The sequence below is a fragment of the Ammospiza caudacuta genome, chromosome 35, assembly GCF_027887145.1.
Source record: "Ammospiza caudacuta isolate bAmmCau1 chromosome 35, bAmmCau1.pri, whole genome shotgun sequence".
NCBI classification, from domain to species: Eukaryota; Metazoa; Chordata; class Aves; order Passeriformes; family Passerellidae; genus Ammospiza; species Ammospiza caudacuta.
The window spans coordinates 1114144-1127673 of record NC_080627.1 but is presented as its reverse complement, the minus strand read 5'-3'; the positions used below and the strand labels follow the sequence as shown (position 1 = coordinate 1127673).

The window sequence follows — 13530 nt, the reverse complement described above, 5'->3', positions numbered from 1 at the left end:
AGGCAGAGTGGCTGAAGGCACATCAGGGATCTCCTGTGAACCTATTGATCACTGAAAGGAACAGTTCAGATGTCTCAGGCACTTGTCAAAATTCATAATTGTCCTTTAATATTTATTCCCCCCTCCATGTCATTCTCCAGTATTAGGAATCTGAAGACAAAGTCTTAGGAAATGTCCTCATTTTTATCAAAATCCTTGTCTTGGAAATATTCTGGGACTGATCAGAAGCCGTCAGCATATCAGAGCTTCATGAGCATTTCACCTCCCCTGCACCAGAAATACCCAGAGTTGTACTCACTGGGTCTGTAGACATTGGGATGTTCCAGCTGTAGGAAATCACTCCAGGAGCTGCAGCTGCATTGTCCTGCAGCCGGAGGTTCCTGTGCCAAGGCTGGCAGTGATTCTGCCCCAGGCACTTCTCAGCCCCTTCCCAGCCCTGCCTGATTGAAACTCTCTGTGCCTCTGTGCTGTGCCCGGGGTGGCTGCAGGCACTGCCCCAGCCCTGCTGGGCTGTGCACAGGAGCTGCTCCTGGGCAGAGCTGTCTCTCTGCAGCGCTGTCCTTGCCAGGAGCTGCCTCTGGGCCAGGAGCCCAGCCCCGCTCAGCAGCACAGACACAGCACAAAGACTATAATGAGCCTCTGGGGTTTTGTGCTGAGGCCCTGAACATCAGTCCCTGAGAGGGAGCTGAAGAAACTTCTCCAGAACTCCGAGTCAGAATCCAACTGCAAAGTTTCTTTGACTTTTAATGGCTCTCACTGAGGGACATGACTGAGAAAGTGTCCCCAGGCCCCAGGCAGAGCAGAGAACTGGAGGCACTGATGACAGCTGGGGACAAAGAGAAGCCAAGTCTTTGTGCCCTGGAGCACAACAGAGTCTGTGCCACCAAGGGCTGTGAGGACACACCTTGTCCTGAGGCACTGGGGCCTCCTGGCACAGCCCCAGCCAGGCTGGGCACTGTCAGCCCCTTGTCCTGCCCTCAGCATCCCCCCCTAGCTCACATCCCAGCGGCCTCAAGGATCTGCTGGAAGGAGTCCCTGGGGAGCCTTGCTCAGCAATGGCGCTGGGGGCTCCTGAATGCTCCCTGCAGGGACTGCAGGATTTTCAAAGGACTTTGGGTTTTGCTTTGGCCTTGCAGTCTCTGAGAGCTTTGTGCAATCATGGCCTCCAATTATCTGCTGTAATTAGTCCATGGAGAGGCTTTGTCAGTAACAACCCTCAGTGGGGCTCATTAATGCTTCAAGGTACTTCAGTTATTTTAAGGTACTTGGTGTTTCCCTTTTGATAGAGACTGCGTGAGAGATTTGTGCAATCATGGCCTCAGTTACCTGCTTTAACGAGTCCCTTGAGAGCTTTGTACTGACACTCAGTGGAACTCTTTAATACTCGGAGGTAATAATGGTTTTTAAGGTGCTTTGGAATTTCCTTTCCTCAGTGAGGCTTCTGAGAGGTTTTTGTGCCATCTGGCCTCCAATTCTCTCCTCCAAGGAGTCATGAGGACCATGTTTGGGGAGGGACCTCAGTGGGACTCATTCATGCTTTGAGACACTCTGGGGTTTTCTTCTGTCTTTGACTCCTGGAAAGGTTTGTGCAATCTCCTCTCAGACCTTGAGATTCAAGGGCTCAGCTCAAAATGCACCATGGGGCTCATTAGAATCAAGCAAGTCCTGACAAACCATGGCTTTGCCTTGATTTCCCTCTACTGTAGTGCAGTTCACTAGGAAGTTTTTTTTCTATTGTTATGGAGAAATATTTCAAAGAGCTTCTAATAAATCCACATTCCTGTTTTAAGGGTGTATGGTTCTATTTAGAGAAGAAATGATAGCAGCCTTCTGTGACTGATATTGACCCAGGGACTTTCCTAAGGAGCTCTGGCCTGCTCTGAGAAGCTGTGTCTTGAGATCTGACACAGTGTGGAGAGCCTTGCTCCACATTTCTAAACCCCATCCTGTCTCTTCTCACTCACCTGGCATCAGCTTAGCTTGGAGAACTGGCTGCTCTCAGGCAAAGAGGGTTTTTTTTCTTTTCTTTTAGTGCTCCAAAACTCCTAAGCTCCCTGTTGAAAACAGACACCCTCCTCAAGTGTGTGCCAAGCCCAAGCTGCCACCAAGACCCCTCCAGACCTGCCCTGGGCCAGCTGTGAGGATGTGTGGAGGCCCAGAGGCCTAGCATCAGAATCTCAATCCCCCAGACATGGAGGACTGGTTCTAGATAAGAGGAATAGGCTTTCAGGTTAGGGTGAGATGCTTTCTTCTCATATTGATCTTTGCAGACACATGCTGATTTATGTTACATTAGGTTACCCCATTGGCCCGTTGGCCTAATTACCCTAGTTCAACTCCTATTGCCCACGTTTGTTTGGCCCTAAAATGTTCTCTCTCTGTCCCTCCATTTGCCCTAGTTTGCTGTATTCCTCCACCCTTGTTTCCTATTGGCTGACCTGAGATCTGACCCCTCCTCTGCACCATTTTCCCCCAGATCCATTGGACCCTCACCCTCAGCTCCACCCTCACTACCCCATATAAGACCTTGATCCCTCCGCCTACGCCCTGTCTTCGTCCCTGGGCCCTGTTCAGCTGTGTAGCCTGTTCCTGTACCCATAAACCCAGTTTGCTGGAGATCATATGAAGACCCATCCTGCTCATTCTGTCAGCTTTCTAAGGTAGCAGTGAGGTTTGGGCTTATGAGTGCTGGACGCTCCAAGGGCCTCAGTAGTGCCATGATGCTACACATGGCGTCCAAAGAGGAACCAGATTCCTTGAGGTCCCTGTGAGTGTCTCCAGCAGTGATCCTGCCAGCCAGACGTCACTGGAAGCTGTCCCCCTTCAGATCAACCACAACACTGAAGTGAGAGTCCAGTTTTATCTAATCTCACTGAAGAAGAAGTTGACAATCCCCTCAACATCTATGGAACCTGCTTCTCTGACAGCCCCATAAGCCCCACTTTGGCTGGAGATTGTGCCTGTGAGACTGAGAGTGAGTGACTGAGTGGCAAAGAGCTCCCAGGGGTTTGGGCTTCTGATTTTCTGTTCCTGTGGGTGGGCATTCCCTCTTCCACTAGGGGCAGCTATGGGAAATACTCATTCCCAAGCTGAAAAGGATGTTATTGTTAAGTTTTGGAGAGTTTTAAATTTAGAGGGGAGTTAATTTTCTGAAGGAAGTTTAAAAGGTATTGTTCATGGTTATTTGAGGAGCTTCCTGATATCTCTGTTGATTCTATCTATCAGTTATCGTTTTGGGATGCTGTTGGGGATAAGCTTTATATTTTACAAATACAAGGGGTTTTAAAAGTTGAGAAATTTTATCTGTTGTTTCATTCAATTTATAGGATCATTTAATGAATTCATGGTTCCAAACCTTTGCCCTGGTTTATTCAAACCACCCTTCACATTCCCGAACCCAGGTTCCCTGAGAACAGGATGGGAGATGGAGCCCGCCTTTTGGCACACACAAGCCATCTGTTGTCTGCCATCTCCCCTCCTTTTCTGTCCTCTCCTCAGGGTGGTAGTGGCCATGCTGCCTTGAGATATTCCCTCACCCACATTCCTTCATTCCCTAGTTCTAATCCTCCTTCCTATAAATCACAAGATGGCAATACTCCTGTTAGAGAGGCCGCCATTTTTGATTCCCTCCCACCTTCATCCCCATTTCCCGCCTTTGCTCCAGGTGCCTCCTCTGTGTCGGGTCTCACCTTAATGTTGAATTCCACTGTCGCATTAGTCCCTCCCCTATCAGCAGAAAGGTTCTCCCCAATGCAGGCTGCACCTCTGCACTTCCAGGCCCCTTCTCCAGTCCAGCCTCTTCCAGTTCCCACATCATTGGAACCGGACATGGGACCAACTAGAAGGAAGCCATTTTGGCTACCAAAGGCCTTCAACGCCAGGCATTGCCGGTCGGCAGAAAAGCCTGCGTCTCTGCCAGCAGACCTGCCTCCTCTACAGAGGAAAAGAGTGATAGCTTATCTGAGAGTGAGGATGAGCCCAAGGATTCTCAGCAGAGGAAGCGGAGAAAAGCTGCAAAGGAGGGGGACTGGGAGGTGGTATCCAAGATTCAGGTGGCACCTGTGCAGTGTAAGCTGGGGCCAAAACGTAAATGGGAATCCATAGGGAATAGATTCCCATTTAGGTTTTGGCCCCTGGGAATCCATAGGGAATAGATTCCCATTTAGGTTTTGGCCCCTGCTTATACTGCACAGGTGCGACCTGAATCTTGGATTCCCTACCTCCATAGGGAAATGAAGGACTTAGTAAAGCTGCCAAGGATTATGGGAGGGGTTCTCCCTATTTTAACAATTTGCTGGACGTGCCATTTACTACCCACACAATGGTGCCACAAAATTTAAAATGGTGTATGAAAATTATATTGTCATCTGATGAATTTATTTTCTGGAAAGGAGTTTGGATAAATAAAGTTTATGAGTTGCCAAAAGGTTATGTTGAGGAAGAAGGGCGACAACACCTCACAATGGACCACATTACCAGGGAAGGAGACTATACTAGACTGCAGTATCAGGCTGAAGTCATCCCCCAGTCAATACTGGAAGATCTCAAAGGCGCTGCACGGTCCACCCTCCTCCAAACACCTGATGCTTCTACACCCCACACTGACTTCACTTACATTCACCCGGGCTCGGATGAGAGCTATATCAAGATCATAAAGCACCTTATGAAAGCCCTGGAAAAACAGGTAGATGATCAAAAGGTCCAGGATTATCTTATTAGCAAATTAGCTTTCTGTAATGCCAGTATTGACTGCAGAAAGGTTCTTCACAGCCTCCCCCTTGACCCTGAGCCAACCATTGCTCAGATGGTTGATGCTTGCATTTGCCAGGCGATCTCAGACTGTGACTCCAGCCTAGCCAAGGCCACCAGCCAGGGTGCAATTTAAATGCCGGTTGCAGCAAACGTGCTTCCCCACAATACAGAATGTAATAAAGGCAGTGGAAACTGTTATAACTGCAGGAAAACTGGACATGTAGCAAAAGACTATGAATACAAGAATATTGTTCTGGTTTTTTACCCAGCCCTCAGTCCCACAGCCATTACCCAAACTGTTCTTGAAGCCAACAGCACTACCAGCCCTCAGGAAACTCCCAGCAGAGCATGAAATGACACCAAATATGAAGTTATTCTGTCTCACCCTTCCATTGGTGAGAGATGTCCTAGGTTACAATATAAAGATGTATTCTATTCCCATCCTCAAGAGCTGTTGAAATAGGAGGGGCATTGTTTTATTCCTTATCTCCTGTTAATAGGCCCAATGCCTTTCTGCATGACTCAGAGATGATGCCCTCCAGGAGCCATTTCCCTTTAATGGACCCACCTCATGACTCATAGAATGATATCAGCCCATTGTGAGATACTCCACCCAGGGGGGAAGAGCTAAGCATGCCCCCCTGGATATTATCTGGGGTTTGGGACAAAACAAGCTGCCTTTCCACCAGGAAAAGCTCTGGATTCCCCAGAGCAACAACTGCCATTTCCACTGGATTTTCAGAGGTAGGCTACACCCTACTACAGGATCGCTGCTCCAGCATAACCACATCTGCCACTCCAGGAGGACTGCAGCCACCATTCCAACTGGACTGCTACCAACACCCTGACCAACAGAGTGACAGGCTATATTCTGACTTTATCGGTGTTTTTTATTTTGTATTCTTGCATGATTTTTTTCCTAATAAATTGTATTTCTGACTTTGAGTCTCTCTCTGGTTTTGTTTTCAAATCAGAGCAAATGGAAAAGCCTGAGTGGGCTTCCTGAAAAACAAACCCACCTCAGAAACCACCTGCTCAGTCCAGGCTGCCTGGAATGATGTCACCCTTCTACAAGGGACAGTGTGAGCATAAATGATCTCTGGGAGCAGAATTTTCTGAGTCTTGCAGCTGAATTCTGTGTCCCTGTCCTTTCCCTGGATCTGTGTTGCAGATGAAGCTACTGGTGCCATCCTCACCTTTTACCTCTCTCTTGAATGCAAACAGATGTTCCCAGGTGTATTAAGCACGATTTTTCAAAGTTGCTACAAAACTTTTGTGTTTCTCATGGAATGAAGGGGCCATTTTGACACTGAGGAGGTGACGTGGAAGCAAGGAGTCAGTTGTGACCCATGGAACCAAGGGGCCATGGTGACACAGCAGGGCCACGTGGATCCAGTGGTCCATTGATACACTGTGGATCCAAGGAGACAATGGAGACACCCCCAGAACCTCATGGAACCAAAGAGTCCATGGTGACCCAGCAGGGCTGCATGGAGCCAATGGTCCATGGTGGCACTGCCCATCCAAGAAGGCCATTGTGACCATGAAGAACTTCATGACACCAAATATCCATGGTGACACAGCTGGGCATCATGGGAACCAAGGAACGTCTGTTTGCGGTATGGAAACTCATGGAACCAGGAGCCGTTGTGGCACTGCAGAACCAACAGAGCTGCTGGACCTTGTCCCCTGGCCCTGCAGAGCTCCTTGGGAGGCACAGCAGGAGCAGCACCCTGGGAGCCTCAGAATGCCCCTCTGGGATCCATGGCACACACTCCCAGGGGCAGGAATTCCAGTTCCCAGGCAGGAAAACATGTTCCTGCCCTGGAAGGCAAAGCTCCTAAGAAGGAGAAAAAGGCCAAGTGCAGCAAGATCTTACAGTGACATTTCACTGCCAGCCTTCATAGCTTCGCCCGTGGTTGTTGTAGCTCCTGGAGTGGGAATTAAATCAGAGCAGGATCTTTGGTGGGAGCTGCCCATGGTCAAGAGAGACACTGAAAGAGAAACAGAGCAGGCAAAGAAAGGAAGGAGAGAAAGAAGGGCACAAACACAATCAGCTGCGAAGGTGGCACTCTGAAAAACAAACTGGAACTGACAAAAAATGAATGGGACAGAAGTCAGTAATTCTGAAAGTTTTATTTACTATCAAAATACAGGCCACACATCCAGCCCCACACAATCCCAATCCCACACCCTCAAATTTGGATGCCACTTCTCCCAATCTTCTTCCAACCCCATCTCACCCTGGGCATTGTGGAATCAAGTAGATTTGTCATGGGACTGAGTTTTTCTTAGGTGGGAATAAGGCATTTTGACATGGATTGGTCAATTTTGGGGTAAAATGGAGGTGTTTTCAATGGGATTGAATAATTTTGAGGTGACAGACCAATCTATCTGGAATTCTGGAGTGCAAAGATATGGAGAACACTTGCTGAAATCCCCCAAGAACCCACAAATCCTACAGAACAAATGTTCACAAACCATAAATTCCACCTTAAATACCTGTTAAATGGCGAGACTTTAGACATCCTTGATCAATTACTTTCATTTTAGTCCTATTTCAGGTGTTTTTAAGTGATAAAGACAAATCAGAAGAAAATTAGGGCCAAAAGGATACCCAGCCAGGTGTCCTCCCAACATGGATCACTGGGAATGTGGGTCACCATTGTTCTGACCAATGTGGGTCCTCCCATGGGGATGAAGGTGCACCAGTGCACAAAGCTCCTCCTGCAGTTGGAGCACACGCAGGGCTTCCCTTACCGGTGCCTGCGTTGGTGTCGGGTCAAGGTAGAGCTGTGTGAGAAGCTGTTCCCACACTGGGGACACTCGTAGGGCCTCTCCCCGGTGTGGATGCGCTGGTGAATGATGAGGTGGGAGTTGCGTTGGAATCCCTTCCCGCAGTCAGGGCAGCGGAAGGGCCTCTCCTCAGTGTGAATCTGCTCATGCAGGATGAGATGGGAGCTGATCCGAAATCTCTTCCCACACTGGGGACACTTGTAGGGCCTCTCCCCAGTGTGGATGCGTTGGTGCCTGATGAGTTCTGAGCTGCAGCTGAAGCCCTTCCCACATTCCTCACACTCGTAGGGCCATGGCCCGGTGTGGATCATCTGGTGGCGGATCAGGGTGCTGCTCTGGCTGAAGCTCTTCCCACACTCCAAGCACTTGTAGGGCTTCTCCCCATCGTGAAGCTGCTCATGCACCACCAGCTCCGAGCCCTGGCTGAAGCTCTGTCCACCTTCCTGGCCCAGGGTGGGTCTTTCCTCCTCAGAGCACCCTGGGCTGGGTTTGGAGCCCCTCCTCCTAAGGGATCTCCAGGGCTTTTCCTCTCTGTTAGATTCTTGTGCCATGGAGCTGCTCAAAACAGCCTCTTCCATGAGGTTCTGCTGTGGGGATTTGTCCTTCCAGGTCTCCATCCTCAGCTCCTGCTCTGGGGGAGGAAGGACAAAGAGAGGATGAGATGTGCCTCTGTACCAGAGGGAAGGGGAAGGAGATCTCCCCAGTGCTTCCCCGGCAGGACGGCATTGGCAGTGCGGTTGTCCTGCAGCCGGGGGCCATGCTGGGCTGGGTGATGGAGCAGGAGAGAGGGAGAACGGGGCACTGACTTCCTTCTCATCCGCCTGGGTATCCTGGGGCATTGTCTCAGTATAAATAGATAGGTGTCTGCTAAGGAAGGCAGGAGCCTCCCTTGAAATGGAAAATGTAAACAACTTCCTTCTGAACTGTTATAATTTTGAAATTATAGGGCTCTAAGGCAACAGATATGGGAATGGAATAACAGTTATTTAGCAGGAAAATTAAAATATAAACGCAATAGTACAAAGAAAAAATACTGACAGATTGAGAATACGACCTGACACCGTATGGGTTACGGTGGCAGTGGCAGTCCCAATAAACGGTGGCTGCAGTCCTCCTGCAGTGACAGGTGTGGCTCTGTTGAAGCAGGGATCCTGTCGAACAGTGGGGTTTTCCTCTGAAGATCCAGTGGTGGTGGTGTTGGGCCTGGTCTTCCTCTGGGAATCCAGTGGAAAAGGCTGACTCTGGTCTTCCAGCCCTCTGATTATATCCAGGTAGGAATGCTTGGCTCCTCCCTCTGGGCGGAGATTCTCACAATGGGATGATGGAATTTTATCAGTCATGCAGTGGCACTCAATGGCCCATTAACAGAAGATATCTCCTGGGAGGGAGGATGGGTTGTGGAAGAGATAAAGAAAACTGCTCAATTAACAGAAGATAACTGCCACATCAGATAGGAATAGAATACAACCCCATATCCAACCTAAGACAGCTGGGAAATGCTTTGCAGTATTCTCTGTCTGTGTGTCTGTGTTCATGTGCATTTTACACTCAAAGTCCCCCAAATTTCCAAGAGGTTTTCCCTGGGGTGTTGTCTTGTCCCTGTGTCCCTCTGCACCTCCCTGTGTCACTCTGTCACTGTCACCTCCACACATCTCTGAGCCCAGTGGCACCTCCCAGGTTTGCACTGAATCCCTCCCTCCTGCCCTCCCGCACCAGCAATGCCCATGGCAGGGAGCTCAGAGCAGGAGCAGCCAGGCCAGGGCTAATGCCAGGATCAGGAGCACCTGGCAGAGGCAGGAGGAATCCCCCATTCCAGGGGGTGCAAGGGGGGCACCCATGTCCCCTCTCAGCCCTAGGGCTACACACCAGGGAGGAGATGCCTCAACTGCCTCAGCTGAATTGCTTCCCTCAGCCCTTGGCCTGGGAAGTCTCTTGCTGGAGCACAACCTCTAGAGAAGAGTTCCCACAAGGAAGAGAAAAGAAAGGAATTGTTTCTTCCCTTTCTCTCATCACTGCCCCTTGTGCTGATTTTCTTGTCATCTCTTGGCAAAACCAACAAAAAAGCATCTGGAATGAGGTGTTTCCTAGAGTCAGTTCCTAAATAGGACCAAAGGAAGGTTTTCTGCCACGGAAAAAGTGACAAATGTGGGATTTGTTCAGACGGTTGAAAACATGACAGTTTCTAAGCACTGGAAATCCAGAGACTATAAAAACCAGAGTTTGCAGTTGTAATGGTCCATTGTCCTCCCTCTTCCCACTGCTGATTTCTCACATCCCAACTCCAGAGGAGCAGATTATGGAAAGAAGACCTGCAAGGACTGTTGGAGGCCTAATCCCAGAGACTGGAAGAAAGAGGGAAATCAGGAAAAGATTTCCAGTTGTTTTCTTATCATATTGACCACAAATAGCTCTGCAGTCCATATGCAATATCCAGATGAAGAGGCACATTCCTGGTTTTTAATGCCAAATTGCAGTGCTTTGGAACATCTTTCTGGATGAGAACAAACCACAGGCCAATAATTGACCCACTTCAGTTCCCTAATCGGAAATCATTCAACTTCTACCAAGATGTGTTTCTCTGCAGGTGTCCCAGATTGCAAGGCAAGATGGATTTTATTTGCCATCTGTATGGCAGTTTTCCTTATCTCTTCCACAACCACTCCTCCCTCCTGGGGGGACATCTGCTGGTAACAGGCTATTGAATGTCACTGCATGGCTGGTAAGAACTACAGCATCCCATTGGGAGATGCTCCGCCCAGAGGGAACAGCTAAGCATTCTAGCCAGATAGAATCTGGAGATTCTGGAATAGCAGCACAGCTTCTCCCCTGGATTTCCCAGAGGAACAGCAGCTGCCTCTTCTTCCACTGGATCCTCAGAGAAAGACTACACCCTTTTCTACAGGAGCCCTGCTCCAACAGAACCACAACTGACACTCCAGGGGCACTGCAGCCACATTTCCAGTTGGATTGCTATCAACAGGGTGTCAGGTTGTGTTGTGACTCTGCCATAGTTGTTTTAGTTTACTGCATTTTTTATTTTATCCTTTTAGTTTCTTCCCTATGAAATAACTGTTATTTCCTGCTCCCATATTTTTTGCCTGAGAGCCTCTTAATTTAAAATTTGTAGCAATCTGGAGGCAGGGAGGTTTACATTCTCCATTTCATGGGAGGCTTCTGCCTTCCTTAGTAGACTCCTGTCTTTCCAAACCAAGACAGCAGGACAGAAGGCACTTTGATTCCTTTTGTCCCAAATTTCTCCTGAGTTCATGACTTCACATGAACTGGAATGGTCCCAACAGCACAAAAGCAGCCACAATTAGCAGATCCAACCCCCAGGCCACCATTAAATGCACTCGATCCATGCCTTGCACAGCCCAGCATCAATTCCTGCCTCTGCCCCCAGCTCTGGCTCAGCCTGAGGGGCATCGCTCTGGTGTGTGTGGGGCTGGCTCCTGCAGGACACAGCGCTGGGAGCCGCTCTGTGTCCCGCAGCTTCGGCTTCTCAGGCACTGCTCCACAGCTGCGGGGCTGTGCCACCACTGCTCCATGGCTGTGCCACCACTGTTCCATGGCTGTAGCTCCTGTGCCACCACCATTCCATGGCTGTAGCTCCTGTGCCTCCACTGTTCCGCCTTTTCCATGCTCACTCAACTGCTGCTCAAAAGCTCTGCTGTGCTGTTTCAGCACGGTTCCTCAGCTCCTCCACCACTGCTCCTCTGCTGCTCCAACACTGCTCATCTACCACTGTTCCACTGCTCCTTCTCTGCTCCTCCCCTGCACTCCTGCTGTTCCACAGCTGCTGCTTTTGTTCTAGTGCTGCTGCCACAGCTGCAGTGTCATAGAGAGGGGAACGTTTGGGCAGCAACCGCTGTGGTGTCACCGAGACTGGGACAATGGGACTGCCACAGCTGTGGTGTCACAGACAGGGGAATGTTGGGGTGGCTGCTGCTGTGGTGTCATAAAAAGGAACACTGGGTCTGCCAGTGCAGTGTAGTCATAGAGAGGAGAACACTGGGGCTTCCACTGCTGTAGTGTCACAGAGAGGGGAATGTTGGGGCTGCCATCCTTGCAGGCTCAAAGACAGGGTAATCTTGGGGCTGCCACCGCTGTGGTGACACAGAGAAGTCAATGTTGGGAATGCCAATGCAGTGGGATCACAGAGAGGGGAATGTTGGGGGAGTCACTGCTGTGGTGTCACAGACAGGAGAGTATTTGGCGCTGCCACCTCTGTGGTGTCACAGAGAGGAAAATGCTGGGGTTGCAATTGCTTTGGTGTCATAGACAGGGGAACATTGGTATTGCCACTGCTGTCATGTCACCGAGAGGGGAACACGGAGGTTTCCACCATTGGGGTGTCACTGACAGGGAAACACTGGGGCTGCAAATGTTGAGGAGTCACAGAGAGGGGAATGTTGGAAGTGCCATTGTGTTGCTGCCATAGAGAGCAGAACTTTGGCTGGCCACCTCTGCAGTGTCATAGAGAGCAGAACTTTGGGGCTGCCAACACTGTGGTATCACAGACAGGGGAAGGCTGGGGCAGCCACTGGTGTGGTGTCAGAGAGAGAGGGACGTGGGGCTTCCACAGCTGCAGTGTCACAAGACAAGGAGGGGAAAGTTGGGGCATTCACTAGTTCTCCACCAAGGCTAACAGTGAAAGCAGGATTCTGGGGCAGACAGCAGGGAGAGCAGATGCTGTGCTGGGTGAGCGAGGGAAGAGGATGAGTGCAGAAGGCACAGCCCACCAGGAGGCCACCAGGCAGAGCTGTGGAGCCTCCCCAGGTGAGGGTAAGCTGCCCGGAGTGTGCCCTGCTGCCCCCAAGGACTGTGCTGCCACCCTTGGCAGAGGTGCTTGCCCAGCAGGATGTCCCCTGGTCACCCGGGGCTGTGCGGCTGCCACGGGTGAGAGGGCGCTGTCAGCTGAGTGTGCCGTCCCCAGGCTCAGTGCTTCAGGTGCCCCGAGCAGCCTGGCTGTGTTAAATGAGCACCCTGCAGCCCCTCTGTGCCCTGCCATGGCTGCCAAGGCACCTGAAAGCACTGGCTGCTGTGCAGCTGTGCCCTCTGCTGCCCCTTGTTCTGCCCTGCTGGCAGAAACTGCCACAACTGCCCAAGAGCAGCACGGGTTGTCAATGGAGCACGCTGCTGCTGATCCAGAGGGTGGAGAGATGTCATGCTGCAGAGTCACATTGAACAGGCACTCTGCCACTCTGCTGTGCCCTGCTGCCACAGCTGGAACCCCAGAAGCAGCACTTGGTAGCAGCAGGGAGGCGCTTTGCCCCTGCAGCCGCTGCAAGGCACCCAGCTGCCACCACTGTGAGATGCCTTGCTCCTGCAGGAGAGTGCCTGGCCATGGAGCGGGGTTTGCTGTCCCTCCACCAGGCCTGTCATACCAGCTGAGATCTCAGAAGCAGTGCCTGGCCCCTGTGAGATTCCAGCTCCTCTGTGCCATGTGGCTGCCCCTGTAGCCATCTCTGCCTGCAGTGGAACCACCTCTCTGTGCTTTGCTGTGACTGAAAGCGCCCCTACAGCTGTGCCCAGCCACGGTGAGACAGTGCCCGGCCCCGGCAGGAGAGCGCCCTGGCACAGTAAGGGGGTGCCTGGCTCAGGAGCCATTCCTGGCTGCTATGGAGCTGCCCGTGCCTGTTGCCAAGCTGTACCTGGCTGCTGTGAGACTCCCAGCTGCTGTGGAACACCTGGCTACCATCAAGCCGTATCTGTCGCTCCATGTCCTGCTGTCAACTGCTGTGAAAAGGCGTTGGCTGAGCGGTTCACACGGGAGAGGTCACCAGGGGGGTCCCCAGGCGGGTGCCCCGCCTTGGCCATCACCCAGCAGCCAGCTTAGAACTGGTGCAAACCAGGGGAATCTGACTGTTTAATTAAACCAAAGCATCACAAAGGCCTGAGGTGGGTGTTGATGCAATGTGATTTCTGCCCAGTGCTCTGAATGTCGAAGTGAAGAAATTCAATGAAATGCAGGCAAATGGC

The 13530-nt window shown here is 50.9% G+C and overlaps 1 protein-coding gene across 1 annotated transcript in view; it reads right to left on the bottom strand.

Annotated features, from left to right (window-relative positions):
* The window catches only part of LOC131570466 (zinc finger protein 850-like), a 748589-nt gene that overhangs the window by 364840 nt on the left and 370219 nt on the right, over positions 1–13530 (bottom strand). Inside the window, 1 exon segment of the mRNA XM_058822819.1 lies at positions 7513–7987. Within this exon segment, the coding sequence (XP_058678802.1) occupies positions 7513–7987 (475 nt within the window).